The sequence below is a fragment of the Watersipora subatra genome, chromosome 4 (assembly GCF_963576615.1).
Source record: "Watersipora subatra chromosome 4, tzWatSuba1.1, whole genome shotgun sequence".
NCBI lineage: Eukaryota > Metazoa > Bryozoa > Gymnolaemata > Cheilostomatida > Watersiporidae > Watersipora > Watersipora subatra.
In genome coordinates, this window is record NC_088711.1 from 28,430,959 (window position 1) to 28,449,428 (window position 18,470).

General features: G+C 35.7%; 1 protein-coding gene across 2 annotated transcripts in view; it reads left to right on the top strand.

Annotated features, from left to right (window-relative positions):
* The window catches only part of LOC137393302 (receptor-type tyrosine-protein phosphatase N2-like), a 79,397-nt gene that overhangs the window by 15,610 nt on the left and 45,317 nt on the right, over positions 1-18,470 (top strand). For both annotated transcript variants that reach the window (XM_068079789.1, XM_068079790.1), the window contains 3 exons: positions 2,441-2,675; positions 8,376-8,563; positions 18,257-18,319. In XM_068079789.1, the coding sequence (XP_067935890.1) occupies positions 2,441-2,675; positions 8,376-8,563; positions 18,257-18,319 (486 nt within the window). The remainder of the gene's footprint in view (positions 1-2,440; positions 2,676-8,375; positions 8,564-18,256; positions 18,320-18,470) is intronic.

Here is an 18,470-nt window from a genome sequence, read left to right on the forward strand (position 1 = left end):
TTCCAATCGGTATGTTACAGTAGAAAAGGAAACGATGTTATTAATAGAGTCTGTCAGTGTAAATTCTCATAAGGGTTAGTCAATCGACTTGAGGATATTGCTCTATTTTAAATTAGAACAGTGTTTGTGGGGCGCTTTCTCTCCCTCTCTTTATTCATGCATGCAGTATATTATGCTATCAGAATCATTAGGTATGCGTATGAATACTTAGGCCTGCGCAACGATTTATAACTTTCTTTTTTGTTGTTTAAATGTTTCACTACTATTCGTCGATCGATCTTTACAAGATTATAGAGTGTATGTCTAACCAATTAGGCAGCTTGTATGTTGACACTAGTTACTACTTGGTCATTCCATCTTATTTCCCTCATGCAAGCAAACTGCGTTCAAAGACTATCTAGTCAATATGTAGTGTTTAATGAGATGTTATCTATTTTCCAACATTTGTGTATAGAAAGAGAAAATAAAATTATAGTTATTAAATTATTGTGTGCGTGTAGCATTCCGTGTAGCATTCCGTGTGGTGTTTTATGGTATCAATTAGTACTAATATAACATTAAGCAAAATTACGATAAATAAAAGCTTAACTCCTCTGTATTAAGGTGTAATGAAACCCACATGGGCAGTAGCACTGTACCTAGTCGAATCAGGCGCTGGGTGCGCACAAGTTGGCATTTTTGGCATATAAGGTGAAATATTTTGCATATTTGATTGAAATTCAATTAGTAGGCCAGTCTTGAATAAGCCAAGCTTAATAAGTGGCTCCTAAAATATTTTTAAAGCTATTGATTGTCGAAATTTTTCTTTAGTGTTTTGGAAGACTGTTCCATTGTGAAGGAACTCTCTATTCAATTGTTTTTTGGCCGGAAGCAGTATAAAATATTGGTGATGGCAGATTAGTTTGTAGAACAATACTGCTCTAAAATAGCGATGATATACATGTACTAACATTGATCAAACATTTGTGGTAAAAGTATAAAGAATGCTCATGTACATGTAAGATAATTACATCATGGTCTGCCAATATTCAATTGTCTCTTACACTTAGCGCAACAAGAATTCTACCAGCTTATTTTAAGTTTTCTGTAATCGATTTTCTAAGTTACTATTTATAGTAACATCTGTTTTCATTCTTGGCATATGCCAGCATCTGAAAACTGTTAACTTAAAATTTGAGCAATTCCATTCACACTCGATAATACTATTGGTGATTTACAATAGTGCTATCTTTGCAGGCTACGATAACTGACAACTTTCCCTCTAACCAATAGGTTTGGGGAATGCTAAAATGTTATTGGATTTGTTCAAGGGTCCTTTGAAAAACAATAATTACCTTTACCATGTTAGCTGCCTGTTGCTAAAATTGACACCAAGAGGATAACTTATAGGCCTAAATGAATGCTTATCTCGTACTTCCATTCCACGATATGTACTGTCAAATATTTATAACTAGCTGTACCACCTGGCGTTGTCCGGGTAATAAAAAAGTCTTTGTACAGAAGATTGATTTGTATTTAACATATAACAACATTTGCCATTCTAACTTTCAAACTACATATCATGAGAAAAGTGTTTTGTGTAATTGAAATAAATTAAGAGAGAAAATGAAAACAACTGTAAAGGTTTTCAAACTTTGTCGAAACAACTTTTAAACTTCATATCATGAAGAAATAAATGAAAAAATAAATTGGAAAAAATAAAACGGCTGTAAAAAGGTTTAGATGTAAATGTGAAATAATTAGCAAGTAATAGCTAAATAAAGTGTGTTTTGCAACGATTACAATAAAATATATTCGGTAATGATACAATTAATACGAACTGAGAAAACATAATAAAAACCCTGAATATGTAGAATTAATAATAACAATTCTTGCATAGAAGTGTGTGTGTGCATAAAAAAGGTTACTGTTCCACCAGAAGCTAGCTTTGAATACGACGATACCGGTATCTCTCGATACCAGTACAAATGTAAAAATGAGATATCATACCGTCTTTGTCTGACTGAACAGAGGGATAATGTCAAGGCTTTTTTCACGGAGACAATATACTTGTCCGCGTGAGAAGAATTGGCCTTGGACCCCAAATATAGTAATTGAGCCTTACGAAAAATATTGCTTAATAGGGGCATCATAACTCGTGGCAGCATTGATAAAATAATCAGCATGCGCTATAGCTGGAATGACACACATACTTTGAGAAATACATATATAGATACGTATCCCTCTGGAATCCACGTACAGGTCGAAACCACTGTTTATATGCAGAAAGCATACAACTTCTAACTCTTCGAAATGGGACCTTTTTAGTTGGTACCCACCATTTGTAGTTGTGGTGACCTCGCTATTTGTTCCGCTACTGTTATGCACGTTTGAGACAGAGAACTCTGCTCAGTACGCAAGAGATTATTGTTATTATTCGTTTTTATTATTCTTTTTTTAGATAACCTGTTTGGAACGTGTCAGAGTGTACTAGACAGGAGACCGGTGCTTAGATTCCATGTGAAAAGTGAATTGAGGAGAATGCTGCTATACAGTTTGGAGGAGTTGCTCACCATAGGATACAGGTGGTCAGATGAGTACACACAGTGCATCATTGGTGGACTTCTCGAGAGCTACGAAGTTGACGTTTCACCAGAACTTTCCTACTGCGATGTCCTTGAGAGACAACGTCTTGGGTAGGTATTTGGTGAATTTAAATACGTTGTTGTATGTTACCTGGTTCGATTAATTGTCATTCAGCTCCCGCATAGATATTTTAGCATTAACCCTTGACAACAGCTCACCATTAACTTGTTATGAAATGTTGGATAATCTTTATTCGAGTACTTATAGAAATTTAGGAGTGACAATAAAAATGAAATAATTTACTGAAAACTCTATATTCCAACTAAAAGGTTGAGCCTCTTTCAGAATATATACTTAACACTTTCAAGTCTGGGCCCAAATAATCTGGGGAGTTGTTTTCTCATCTGATCTCACGCCCAAGAAGACTCGGTTGTGTAGTATTCGCTTTGTTTTCATCCACTTCCGGTTTAGGTTGGATTACAAAATTCTGATCATTTTGTGCTCGATACCTTCTCAGTATGATTCAATGTTTCAAGACTTGAATTACTAGTTCGTGAGATATAGCCAAAGTACTGAGGACTTTCAAACAGGCTGAGAAAAAAAAAGTCTGCTGGCAAGAGACTAGTTTCTAGTAACACGAGGTTGAAATTCTTAGCAATGAAGACTTAGAAATACTCAGTGATCAAGGTAGGTGCCTCTAGTCCTCACAGTCACACTATGTCAGGGCCTAGTCTTGTCCCCCACAGTCACACTAGGTCAGGGCCTAGTCTTGTCCCCCACAGTCACACTAGGTCAGGGCCTAGTCTTGTCCCCCACAGTCACACTAGGTCAGGGCCTACTCTAGTCCCCTACAGTCACGCTAGGTCAGGGCCTACTCTACTCCCCCACAGTCACATTAGGTCAGGGCCTACTCTAGTCCCCAACAGTCACACTAGGTCAGGGCCTACTGCTGCTACTATTGCAAACCAAGAAAATCATCGTGTGTCTTCCGTTACCTCCAAAACATCAATTTATTTAGACTGGTAAATCGAGTAATAAATTATTTACTCAATTTGATTTCTGTTTCTAATGTATTCTACAAGCTTGAAACTTCCAAAGTATACTCAGTTGAAAAGTAGTTGTGTTATTCCAAGGGTTTTCTAGGACTCTAGGTTTTCTAGGTTAGTCTAGGACTCTAGGATCAGGGATTCTAGTGTGATCGGAATAGTTGAGATATCTGTGTGGTTGGTAAGGTGAGGAGGTCATCATTATAAGACACGGCTTTGAAAGTCTTGAACAAATAAAATGATATTATTATGGATTTGATGGGAAGAGAGGTGTTCAAGTATAGTACTATCTGAATCACCTTACCTATATGAACAAATTATTCATAGTTAAGTTTACTGTGACCTTTGAGCTACATTCACTGCTTTGCTAATTACAGTTGGTAAGTAGAGTTGCGGTATCATGCTTGCAGAACCACCAGAAGTTATCCGCTTAAATACATTTATGACCAATTTTGGTAGTTGAGGCATCTACCTACAAACAATACTTTGATAGGATAATTATCGTTGCAACACTAGCCAATATTGAATATTGATGGCAAGATTATGACATCTGGATAATGATATCAAATAACAATATCACTTGAAGCATATCCAGATAGTACTGCCTCATATAATGCAGTACTATTGAAGCTAGACTTTTCAAATACTTGTAAATTGATAAACCTGTTACACTCGTCGTGTCTGGCACAACCTCCCTCGACATCCTTGCAACATGAAGCAAAGATGTAAATGTGTTTGTGAGATTATCAGCGGCATGATTTTAATTTCAGCAGCAAACTTTCTTGTTTTTGACTAGAAACTTGAACAGTCTGTTGTAGTCTATTAATAGAAAGTTAATACGTACACTCAAACCTTGCCATATGAAGTTAATCCTTCCCCAAAGTTGGTTTGGATGTCAAAACTATTGTATGTTGGATCAAAGTTTATTATAAGAATACATTGCATTTCGTTTAATCCGTTCAACTACTCAAAAACGTAAATACTTCAGGTAGTTACATGTACGTAGCTTTAAAGCAAATGCATTATTTAGAATTATATGAAAACCTAAATTTAAAAAAATAAATTTATATAAAATACTAAGTAAATATAGTAACCGTCAATACGAAGGTTTTTATTGCCTTTTTGCCTGTCACGTTAAAAATGGTGAATTGGGCCGTTGATCCAGTAGACAGATGATGCAAAGGTAGAAGTGGTGATAGACTTCCAGTGCCATAAGATGATGCAAAGGTAGAAGTGGTGATAGACTTCCAGTGCCATAAGGTGATGCAAAGGTAGAAGTGGTGATAGAATTCCAGTGCCATAAGGATTTTTCATTGCTAAATTTTAATCGCTATATCTGATACAGAGATGACAGAGCAACAAACAAAAGACACACCGAGGTTTATATGTATAGAATTATCACAATCAGCCTCTTCTCTTTTGCTAGTTTCAGGCATTTTTTTATCACTTTCACTTTCTCACAATGGTTAGAAAATGGCTTCAGAAATTTTTTAATTATTAGTTGCACTAATTCTTTGAGATCCATGATCTTCAAGCTCAGAGGGAAGGTATGAAACGCTGTTTAAGATTGGACGAGCCGCTTAGAGCCAAACTATGTGAAAGAGAACTGCATACATGTGTACTAACATCTAAAACTCCAATTCTTCCAGAAACTTTGGATGTCTTATGCTGGAAATCGCAAGACCAATTTTTGCTCAACTTAGCAAATGTTAAAAAATTGTATTTTAAGGTGATTCCGAGTCGAGGTTTGTCTGTACTTGTATCATAAGTATACATCCTGGAATAGTATTTAGTTGTGATACAGATTTATGCTGTTTCAAATCCATAGAATGTGTGATACTGCTAGTTTTTGCTTATTCACAAATCCTATAATTGTTTTCTATATGTATGTTTTTTTTCTCGGGGTAAAAATTCTTTTATTTTTGGAAAGACTATGCTTTGGTTCATCAGTGACTTAGAGACATTTCTTCCATATGTTTATAGCAGTATGTGTGCCTCCAGACCATAGACACGGATATGTAAGAAGTGTGACTCAGACACACTACTCTATAGTTTCACAGTGCACATATCTGTTGGGTGTACAGCTTGTAGACTACTAGATGGGTTTAGTAAAAGAAAAGTTTGCTATTTACTCTGCAGCCAGCGTAGCTGCTTATCATTGCATTGATTTTCATTTACCATATGGGTGCCTTAATATGTACAGCAGCTATTTCTGGTGCACTTCCTTGACATTAACTACTTGACATTTGAGTTTGCCTCAGTGACCTGGAGCGGCTAATGGAAGTTCTTGAACCAAGCTGAACTGTGGCATGTTTTGGTGAGAGCCTCACATGCTCCTATTTGACCTTAAGTTAGTCAATCATTGATAAAACATTCTGATTTTGCACTGACAGCTCTTGAGCATCTCTGACAGCGGGTGTTGAAAGTTTAGGACAATGAAAACTAGGACAAGTATGCGTGAAATGCTTTGTTTGTTGCTAGGTTTTACGCTGACCAAAGTTTTTACTGTTGATATGGCAACAGGTTTTAGTCAACATGTCTCCAAAGAATTTAGTCTAAACTGATGTCACAGGGCCATCAGCTAGTAGGTAGAGCCACTAGTGTTAAACTCATTCGTCCGTGTCACTGAATTATAAAAGGACTAGTAGCTAAGCCTAGTTTCCATTCATTCATGTCATAGTATAGCTAGTAAGATTACTTAACAATACATGCATAAAACGTGGAGTTGTCCATCCAATTAGGAAAGATTCCTCACAAGCTTATGGGGTTATTGGAAAGAGTTACAGGAAAGTGAAAAATTTCATCGTGCTTTTCAAATAGTATGAAATACTCGAACACTTAAAAGCTTTCCTAGCATTTTTAGCATTCTAGTTTTTATGAGCAAAAGTTATAACATGACCATAAATGGTTAAGTTAGGACATGACCATAAATGGTCATGTCATAATTTATACTAATGTAATAATGGTTGTACAGTATAAGCTATAGAAATAGGAACCTTTTTGTTTCACACGAGAGCTAACGGGACTGAAGGTTTTCAAAAAAATGGGCAAATAGAAAAAGGTACAGGAATTACTTGAAGATTGTTTAACATTTTTGGTCTGTCCCTACCATTAAAAAGGCAGCAATAGCAAGCATAATCAACAAATCAGTTAGCTGTATTCCACTTTATTAGAAACCTGCAGAATCAGCTTAGTTTCTAACCAGAGCACTTCTGTCGGTCAATGTTACACGTATGTCCGATTAGCATTCTGTATGTGGTTGTCTTTTTACTGGCCCTCGAAGTAGAAAAAGGCTTGGGGATGGGATATCAAAGAGAGCTGAATAAGTTTTTAACCATCAAAAATATGAGTATCAGCTCTTACATGATTTTTTATTTCTAGGATGTTTATCGATGAAAATATCATAAGTATTGTGTAAAAGTGGCATGCTATATTCGCCGATTCTCAACTCATTTCCTGCATATAAAACATCCCTTAGGTGAGTTGTCACTAAGACTAGAGGGTGTGGCTTACATGTTGACAGAGGATGGCTGGTTGGGTGCTTTCGGAGGGCCTACTTGTAAGGGTTATGCGATTAGGGTATGTATGAGACAGTCAAATTATGATCAGAGAAATTTGCCTTCACTGTGTACATCTTTATAATCTTTGTAATAATCTTTAATCTATAATCTTTATAAGTAGTAGATCTTTATAAGTAGTAGATCTTTATAAGTAGTAGATCTTTATAAGTAGTAGATCTTTATAAGTAGTAGATCTTTATAAGTAGTAGATCTTTATAAGTAGTAGATCTTTATAAGTAGTAGATCTTTATAAGTAGTAGATCTTTATAAGTAGTAGATCTTTATAAGTAGTAGATCTTTATAAGTAGTAGATCTTTATAAGTAGTAGATCTTTATAAGTAGTAGATCTTTATAAGTAGATCTTTATAAGTAGTAGATCTTTATAAGTAGTAGATCTTTATAAGTAGTAGATCTTTATAAGTAGTAGATCTTTATAAGTAGTAGATCTTTATAAGTAGTAGATCTTTATAAGTAGTAGATCTTTATAAGTAGTAGATCTTTATAAGTAGTAGATCTTTATAAGTAGTAGATCTTTATAAGTAGTAGATCTTTATAAGTAGTAGATCTTTATAAGTAGTAGATCTTTATAAGTAGTAGATCTTTATAAGTAGTAGATCTTTATAAGTAGTAGATCTTTATAAGTAGTAGATCTTTATAAGTAGTAGATCTTTATAAGTAGTAGATCTTTATAAGTAGTAGATCTTTATAAGTAGTAGATCTTTATAAGTAGTAGATCTTTATAAGTAGTAGATCTTTATAAGTAGTAGATCTTTATAAGTAGTAGATCTTTATAAGTAGTAGATCTTTATAAGTAGTAGATCTTTATAAATAGTTTAATATTTTAGGCTGTGCAAACTGAATGCTTGCCTAATAAATGCCTCGAGTGTATGCCAATAATGTTTTGATTGGGTTGGTTCACTGGTCATGGAATAAGTACCTTGTTGGGTGTGTATCGCTGAAAGTAGCATATAGAGAATAACTCCAGCTTTATGGATATACGTAGGATTAACCAAATGTTTATCTCATACCCCACTTAGTAATAAATATTTCTGTCACGCATCCCTCTTCAGGGGTACATGTAGGCAATCCACCAGCACTCTACCACTTGGCATGTAATTACAGTTGTATAGTACAGTTTCTTATAGTTGACACGTGTTTGAGAACTCTTGCTTTGCTATACTATACATTCCTCTGGTATATGCAGGTTAGAGGAAGACTACATGCCAGAAGACATTGTCTATCCTACCAGGCCCTCAGTTCATCGGCGTCTGAGAGAGGAAACCTCCAACTTGCTCTCTAGTCTGACAGATAAAGATATTGAATTAATCCGAGACTTTCTATACTCTCCCCCAGCATCAGAGGTCTTGACCTCCTCTACTCCTCCGATCTCAGGTAACTTGTCTACCCAATTTAGGTGCTGCTTTCTCTGTTGCTTTCTTTGTCATAAACAACCCGAGGCAAGTTGTGAGTGTTTCCGCCACAATTTACAGTCAATGCATTTTATGAGTCGCCATTATCCAGATATTAAATATCTCATTTATTAATGTATAAAACATGCACAGGTAGTGCACAGGTAATGCACAGGTAGTGCACAGGTAATGCACAGGTAGTGCATAGGCAATGCATAGGCAATGCAGGATTTTATTTGAACAAAGATATTTTAGAAATATTTTAATACAGTTTTTAATTCTAATTTTTCAAATCGAGTAAATTAGGGATTCACATTTAATTTTGAAATTAAAAGTGAAACTTCTATGGATGATTGCCTTTGCATGTATATTTTACAGTTTATAATAGGAACTTTTCGCAAATACTAGATTCTACATCAAAGTAATTTTCAGCATTTGACCTTTCTGACCTTTGGAGTTTCTCAAAGCACTTTCATAAATATAAGTGAAGAAGGCGGAATATTAAAATTTTCTTGTAGAATAACTTTTTTGTTGCAAATTGTAAAACATATTTTACTTTAATTTACATAACCTAAGTTAAAGTAAGTTATACTTGTGTATATTTGTGCCAACACCTCTACCATCGCCATGCCTACTTGCCGGTTTACCTGTCTTCAACGTAAATTTACTATAAGAATCTCTTTTCATTGAATGCATCTCTATAATTTGTTTTGCATCTTTCTTATATAGTGCTTTTTTATATGTAATTATATGCAGTATCTATCAATGTGTTTTGATTTAATTTAATTTGGACTGTAAAAATTATTTAATGACTTACAGTGTAGCCTTATGGAGATGTTTTATCTAACATAGTTTATAGTTTTAACAAAGGAAGCTTGTTTTAAATTCCTTAAATATATATGTAGAGGTTCTGCTATCTTTTTTTAACAAAAGTCTATCAACAGGAACAAAACTAAATCACGCATGTTGACATTTGCGTATTGCTTGATATTATTAGCTTGCGACATGCATAGCTCTTTCACAGACCTGTTGATAAAATACCTTTCTGTAGTAATGATAGCTTACCGTATATTTGAAATATATCAGATTAAAAGTATTTCTATGGAAACTCTATATAATGTCGAGTACTATAAGCCACTGCTGTTCGTAACTACTATAAATATTTCTTTTTCGCTACATACTGTGCATACCTCAAAACCTGTATTTGAACACCACGGTGCTCTATTTTTTTAGCCTTACCTTAGAGTTGTGCTTTATTAGAGGCGACGTTCAAATCAAGGGTAGCTTTGTATTTTTCAAACACCTCGTCAAAATATTGAGACGATAAATATAATTGAATTGTTGCCTATATTTTGCACTCTCCTTTTGGGCTGAGCAACATTAACCCTTTTGGATGCAATAAATTTGCAACTTAACTCCAATTTGTTGTAAGCCTGTAAATAAATATGCATGGGGAATCTTATACATTTTTCTACCAGTTGATATCTATTGCTTGCAATTAACCTATGATGATCTTATAGCCTGCGTTGCAATTTGTTGAAGCTTTCAAGTTTTTCATTTCATTTTAAATTTGAAGGCATATTTTCATTTTATAACTATATTCAACAAGGTTTCATAAAAACTCATTGCACTCATCGAAAGCTGGTTTTTTATGTGCAATAGAACAGAAGTTACTAGTGTCGATCCATTGTAAGCCGAGTTCAGATTACTGCAATCATGCTATCAAGTAATATGCTATTTATAAGTTTTATAACATTAATCTATCAAATCTTACAAATATTTATTCAAAAACAAGTTACATAAACAACCCACAATTATAATACATGCAAGAACAAAAATTAACATTTTTGAAACAAAAAAATATTTGCATCGTTTGCTCCGCAGGTTGCAACGTTCTGATTGTTGCTTTTGCATGGAACCGTTTCATGATCTTCTAGCTGTTCAATACCTTCCAAAGTGTTTTCTGATTTTAACTCTTCATCTGCGCTGCCGAATGGCTGAACTAGTTGATATTAGCGTACAAACTATTTTTTTAGCAAAGCAAAACTTTTACGCATTGCTATTGGCAAAACTTTTTGCACAAATAATGATAAACTTTTAGTCAGATGCATGCCTATTACAAATCGTCTAAAGCATCGTAATTACTAAAACGTTTTTCACATACGTCGAAGTATCAAGACCGTTAAACAAAGAATTACTATAGCTTGATACAGTTGCTAATTATTTCTATGGCGTTGCAATCAAGGTATTTAACGAAAAATCTAAAGACTTGGGAGTTGGAAAACCTACTTCGATACAAACAGAAACAACGAACGAATTAAATGGGAATAATGTTATCGAGTCATTATTGACACATTTTTTGTGAACGCTTTTCTCCTGATCACTTGTTATTATGGATTCATAAAGATTAAAAGTAGAATATTTTTCATTGTTGTGTCTGTGCAACTCTGGATACCGCATCCAAATCTCAAACATAGCTGGATGATTAACAAAACCAGTAATTGGAGAAGTTATAAATTAGTTGGAAGAGGGTATGAGGAAGTGTGAGGAGACAAGTCCAACAAGTGTTATGAATGATAAACCTGCTGATATTGCTAATACAGTAGTCGGGTTATACTGGGTTTAAACTAAACAATTTCATAATTTCTAATCACCTGCCACTAAAATATCAGTTGTTTTACAGGAGTTGCTCCAACTTTTTTATCTGATGGGCTGAGACGATTTGTTGTCAGTCGACCAATAGCAGATCGTGATTATGTCTAGCGATTTCTTGTTTGTTAATGTTACTACTTAACGATATTCTTCCTTTCGCATGTTTACCCGTTACTAATACATTTTTTGACAGAATAGGATTTGTGAGCCTTGAATCAGCGTTTTCATAAGCATTTTATTGACAACATGGGAAATTAGCAACAGGTACTTGGCAAGTCTCTGGTGCAAACAATGATTTGTATGCCAACTTTCTTTATGACAATCTTGAGCTTGTTCATTACTAATGTCACATCACACGGTAATCATATTAACATCAACTAATCTGTTAAATATGGCCAAAGGAAGCTCTTACGCAGGCGGTCAGTCAGCCAGCCCTTAAGGCAAATGCATCAGCTCAAGTCTGATATTTATTCGTCTTCTGATGTTTTCTTGTTAGTATTTGATGATTATTTGCATAAAGCAGCCTTAGAGCATCCTTAGCCTTAGAGCCACGGAACTTCTTGTTGCTAAAATGGTAGATGACAAATCTAAAAGAGCTCTCAGCATAACCACATCGTGCTTATATCATGAGTTGGCTGACTGTTCCTTTTTAAATTCTTTTTGATGTAAAGTTCATAAGGGATTTTATGCATTACGACTAATGAAAAAGTATGTCATTGAGGGAGGCAACGGATAACTATTTATTGAAAGCAGAGCAAATGCACTGCCTCGGGCTGAAATTAGAACAGAGCACTTGGACAGGCACACGAGGCTGGCGCCGCTCATGCTGACAGCGAAGCATGCTTATTGTTCGCATGTTACGCACTTTTCTTCTTTTTATTTTCAGTTTAGCTCAGTGCAGGTGTGATGTCCAGTGCAGGTGTGATGTCCAGTGCAGGTGTGATGTCCAGTGCAGGTGTGATGTCCAGTGCAGGTGTGATGTCCAGTTCAGGTGTGATGTCCAGTGCAGGTGTGATGTCCAGTGCAGATGTGATGTCGAGTGCAGGTGTGATGTCAAATGCAGGTGTGATGTCCAGTGCAGGTGTGATGTCAAATGTATTAATGTTATGCATTAGTGTATCGATGTTTGCCAACTTTCCACAAGCTCTAGCACTGTCAGAGGGCACAAAGTGCTGAACACTAAGTGTAGAGCTAAACATTAGTTTAAAGAATTGTTTGTACCTAGCTTTCGACTTCTGGCATTTACGAGAATGCTGTCTTTTCTCTCATCAGGCTGTATACCAATTTATATATCTATGTATGTGTGTATGTATATCTATGTATGTGTGTATGTATATCTATGTACGAGGGGTGATCATAAAGTTCCCGGAATCGTTTTCCTAGTCAAATATAAGACCATGTGCAGTTGTTTTGATTGTTCCATGTTGCTAAGCAGCACGGGATTTCCTCATAGCCAAAGTTTTACGCTTGTCAGAGCACCCACAATGAAGTTATAGTAGGTAATGTCAAGGTCATTTTTTATCGTTCGTCGGATTTTTCGAAAATGAATGAAGTAGAAGAGCAACGCGTTTGTGTAAAATTTTGTGTAAAACTTGGAAAGTCCGGTGCTGAGACGCTCCAAATGTTACGGACAGCTTATGGAGACTCTGCCCTTAAGAAAACAGCCTTGTTATGAATGGCACAAAAGATTTAGAGAGGGAAGAACAAGTACTAAAGATGATGACCGCATGGGCAGACCGGCAACTTCAAGGACCACAACTGCCACAGACCTTGTGAGGCAGCAGGTGATGGGAGATAGGCGATTGACTATACGGGAAATATCAGCAGAAAGTGGGCTTTCTTATGGTACATGTCATCTTATTCTCACTGAAGATTTAGGCATGAGAAGGATCTCTGCAAAGATGGTACCCAAACTGCTCACTGACGACCAAAAAGAAAAAAGAGTTAGCTGTTGTATCGAACTAAAAGATGCTTTAACACAAGATCCTGACTTTATTTCAAAAGTTGTGACTGGGGATGAAAGTTGGGTCTATGGTTATGACTCAGAGACCAAATCACAAAGTTCTCAATGGAAATCCCCTGGCTCTCTTAGGCCTAAAAAAGCTAGAATGTCTCGCTCAAATGTAAAAACGCTGCTGATAACATTTTTCGACATTAGAGGTGTGGTACACTCTGAATTTCTGCCACATTGTCAAACTGTGAATCAGCATGTGTACAAAGACATTCTGATAAGACTTAGAGACAGTATCAGAAGGAAACGTCGAGATTTGTGGCTCTCAGGTGACTGGTACCTACACCATGACAATGCTCCGGCTCACACCTCATTGATGGTACGTCAGTATTTGGCAAAAAATAAGGTGACTGTGCTTAACCATCGCCCTTATTCACCTGATTTAGCACCATGTGACTTCTACCTATTCCCCAAAGTCAAATTGACAATGAAAGGTGAAAGATTTGACGACATACCAACTATTCAAGAAAATGTGACGAGACAACTCCGAAGCCTTACGGAAAGTGATTTCCAGCATTGCATGGATCAGTGGAAACACAGATGGGACAAGTGCATAGCAAGCTCAGGCGATTACTTTGAAGGGGACAGTTTAAATTAAGTGATTACGATTAACGGTTTTTGTGTACTGAGACAATTCCTGGAACTTTACGATCGCCCCTCGTATGTGTGTATGTATATCTATGTATGTGTGTATATACAGTCAAACATGGATAACTCGAACTTCAAGGGACCGAGCAAAAGTGTTCGAATTATCAGAGCGTTCAAGTTATCAGAGCACTGTCACAAGTCCATATATTTACTTATTTATTAGTAGATACATGTACATATACAAACTATAATATAAATCAAAAGCACAAATGGCTTGTTTCAAATTAAATGCTTCTAATGTAAAGTTTAAAACGTTTTTATGAAAAAGTATAGAGATTTTTCTATCACTTGAGATTGGTTTGTTGTTTGAGGTGATGTTATTGCCAGGACGTTTTTCAGATTGACATTGGCAAAACCTGATCGTTGTTGAAATGCTCAAAAGAAAAGACATTTTTTTCTTTTGGGGTTTTACCCACGATCAATTTTGCCGTTTTTTTTTTAAGTTTATGCAAAGATTATCTTACTTTACCTGGGATTCGTTAAGAGCAACACTCCGAGGCAGTTTAATTAGAAGTTTTACGAGGTTTTACGGTACATTCTATATCACTCACGTTTTTTTAATAGATACTTATTGAATGTACACACGTCTTCTGTGTATAGGTCAAACGATGAATAGATTTTTGTAGCTCAGACAACGTATACGTTTAATTACAACAATTTTTAAGACGTTTTAAACATTCAACATTCTGACGTTGATTCAACACGGAATCAACGTCGGAAAACTATTCATCACGGGCTAGCCGGGTCACGCACTCAAGGATTTTCGCCACGCACATACAAAACAAAAACAACATGCGATTTTTGTTTTGTATGTGCGTGGCAAAAATCCTTGCGCGCGTGACCCGGCTAGCCCGTGCTACTCATCGTATAGCAGTATAAATCAAATTTCACCAAACCTTTAGAAAAGTCGTTGACAAAAATATTTTGCCGATGGTGGTAATAACGACGCTTATGAATTACGAAAAGATGAAGTTTACCTCTATGGCTTTGAATAAAGTGATTTTCTAAAGCGATAACAACCGTTTCGGTAGCCTTTGGGCAAAAAAACAGTTCGAATTAACAGTGTTGAGTTCGAGTTATCTATAGCAATTTATCATTACGTGGGAACGGACCAAAGGAAATGTTCGAATTAACCATGTGTTCAAGCTATCCGTGGGCGAGTTATCCATGTTTGACTGTATATCTATGTATGTGTGTATGTATATCTATGTATGTGTGTATGTATATCTGTGTATGTGTGTATGTATATCTATATATGTGTGTATGTATATTTACCAGAAGAAAAATGCTTGAACTTATATAACCAACAAGACTATAGCAATCAGTGCAATGAAAATTCTTCACAGATTTTCTCACACACGCGCACACACACAATTATACAAATGTATTACATATGTTTTTGTGTATACATATATATCATGTAAAACTAAGTAGGATTAAAGTTTAAGCTCAGTTTAAAACAATTTTATTAGTAGTTTCATATTTGCAAAGCAATAATCATCAGATAAAATTCTGAGCACTTTCACGCGAGAGACTGCAAATACATGTAATCTGAAACTAACTCTACTCTAGCTATCTTCGTACACAAAACCTAAATTAGTTTTTAATGATTAGCAACTCAAGACACTGCACTGAATGAAGATGTAAATTGTATTTCACATTTCAAGCCGTACTTGGATGCATTGCACTGATTGCAGCCAATAAAGCTAGGCTAGATAGATTGATTAAAAATGGTGATGACATTGCGTCACGTCTCGCTACTTGACAAATAAATTGTATACTGGCTGATAATATTCTATCGGTGAGCTTGAGCCACCGCTATAATTGCCATGATCTACTTGTGTTAAATCAATAGTTACACTATAAACAATGCTCTGTCTATACGGCTCACCATATTCTTGTTGTTGAAACTCTGCCTGTTGAAAACTATCATTGTGCTCTCAGTTGGTGGGAAAAAATTTAAGCATAAAATCCTGCCTTGTTGCAGTCTACCGAGTTCTAATGTAGAGCTGCTGGTAGATAACTTTTGCTTTTTAATGTGATTGTCTTCTCTCGATGTTCAGTTGTTTGCATAAAAGAAGCCAACTCTGCATCCATGTATTTAAAAGTGATTGCAAGGTTAATTCTACATGTAGAGCAGCTGGTGTTTAGACAGCCTGACCTACAACAGGTTGGGTCCAATCTTAAAAAAGGGCCACTAGGGGTGACAAGGATGACATCCAACCTTAACTTGCTCTCTGTAATTGGATATGTCTCTAATCGTTGACGTTCCCGTGCCACTAGATTCGGACATGTTCAACCAAGATCACTAAGTCATGTTTTGGACAACAATAGCTGTTAAAAACGCTTGCGGTCTCTGCTTGCAATAAGCTAAGCAGACGTCATACTCGAAGATCATAGTCGGTCTTTCAGGTATTGCTCACCGCTTCATGTACATGTATTGTCTAAACTATGATTTACTAGTAACCTTTAGGTTTGAAACAGTTGGACACCAGATTTATGTATGTCATTTGAGACTCACGCGAAGCCATATATAAAAATTCTCAGATCTGCCTCTAGGATGCCAATTGCTAAACTAAAAAGAACATATTTTTTCCAGAGATTAAACTGTATAACCAGCTTTCTTTTGTGAAAGTTAACCGTTTTAACTTTTTTAAACAGATTTATTTCGAAGTATTAAACAATGCTGGTACACCAAATCGGACACGGCATTTATCATAGTAAAGAATATTCTAGCTGATTGTTACTGCCCGTGTTGTTTAGCATTTCGGTGATGCGTGCTTGTGTTTGTAGTACGTGGAGTTGTTCCCCCACACACTACTGTTGTAGAATGACTCCTGATGCATTTAATTATTACACAGAATTTTATACATCCAGCAGTTGCATTTCAAGTATAAAAGAACTATGTAAGCTATTTATCGGTAGTAACATATGGGAACAGCCTCTGAAGAGTTATCTAGAAACATTGAGGCTGAAGTGAGAATCTAAACCAGACAATAAATCCCTTTCAATGACGAGCAGTATAAAGATGGCCATTTAAATCTTGAATCTCTACTGCTGGCAATCAAACATCTAAGTGAGATTTCACTGTGTGAAGTAACCCTTCTAAATTAACACTAGTTAGTTATGCTTGTGAAAAGGTACATACTAAGCAATCGTTTTAAGATTGGACCTTTCTAGTCTTTGCCCGTGTTAAGTGTTTGTAATGTTTAGTTCAACCTCGAATCTCAAAATACTCAGTGTTTTGTTAGCTCAGAACTGAGTAGACTACATCAATATAGGCACGAGACGCAGTGACCCGCACCACTCTTATTTCAAATAAAACACAAACTGTTTTTATTAGTTTTGTGTTTTATTGAAAGTTTGTACTAATTTTTACTTACAGACTGTAATTTTTTTATGATTGAACTATGTTTCATACATATTGTGTGTGCAATGTTCAAATTGGAATGTTGCGTAGTTAGGCCTTACTTAAAATAATAACTAGACCATTTTAATTCCTATAACAAGTGACCCGTTTAAATAATTTCGTGCACCATCCGATAAGAATGCCCAGAGCTGGACACTGCTCTGGTTAATCTCAGCTATTAGCTAACTTAGTTCAGCAGTTGCGGCATAGTTATGGTGTAGTTGCGGGTGTAGTTGCGGGTGTAGTTGCGGTGTAGTTAGTTTAGTTGCGGGTGTAGTTGCGGTGTAGTTGCGGTGTAGTTACAGTTTAGTACACTCTGCAGCTCTTTACGCCTGATTATGCTTGTTCACTTACTGAGTAAGATTTCCTTCATCACGAAAAATTTTACTTAGTGTTTTTACTCTTACTGCATGATATGTTCTTTGCAACTGATTTTAAAATGTGCAACAGCATCTGTTTCCAGCATAAGTTTGGTACAAAATATGTAGCTTCTAGGTAAATATGAGTGTCATTATTCGCAGCAGTATTATAGTATTCTGTTTCTAATAATTGATTGATTAATTGATATATTGATTGATTAATTGGTGCTAATTTATTATTGTACCTATTAGAGGAAAGTTCAAGCCACAAATAATGGAAGACATGCAAAAAAATGCTGGGAAAAGTCTGTTAATAAATATAAAACAATACAATTGTTAAAAATCAAAATAGTCAATATATATTTTGATGTGTAAAGGCTATTTTACAAAAAGCCTTTACACAAGTTTTTGAAACTGAAAAGGAATGAATGACCTAGTCAATTTAAAAGAGCTCTGACGAATCTATATGTGATATATGAATATATCTTGATATAAAATATATGTCAGCTGTCTTTGAAAATATGCTGAATTTCTTGAGTATCATAGATTACACATAAAGTGATCAAGTCACACCAAGTATGCACCTTATTGTTGTAGAAACTGGTGAAGGAACTGACTTGGCTGATGGGGACAAATGGTTATTGAAACAGTTGGCCGAAAGTGAGTTGTTTTCTTTTGTATTCACTTTTTATGCTTCATATGCAATGTGTTGCAAGTGCAAGGATTGGTTATTGGTTGCTCATGTTTAGCACGGTATATTCTGTCAATTTATCTTCATGCGTCATACCGTCATTGTCAGCAATATTTGCTA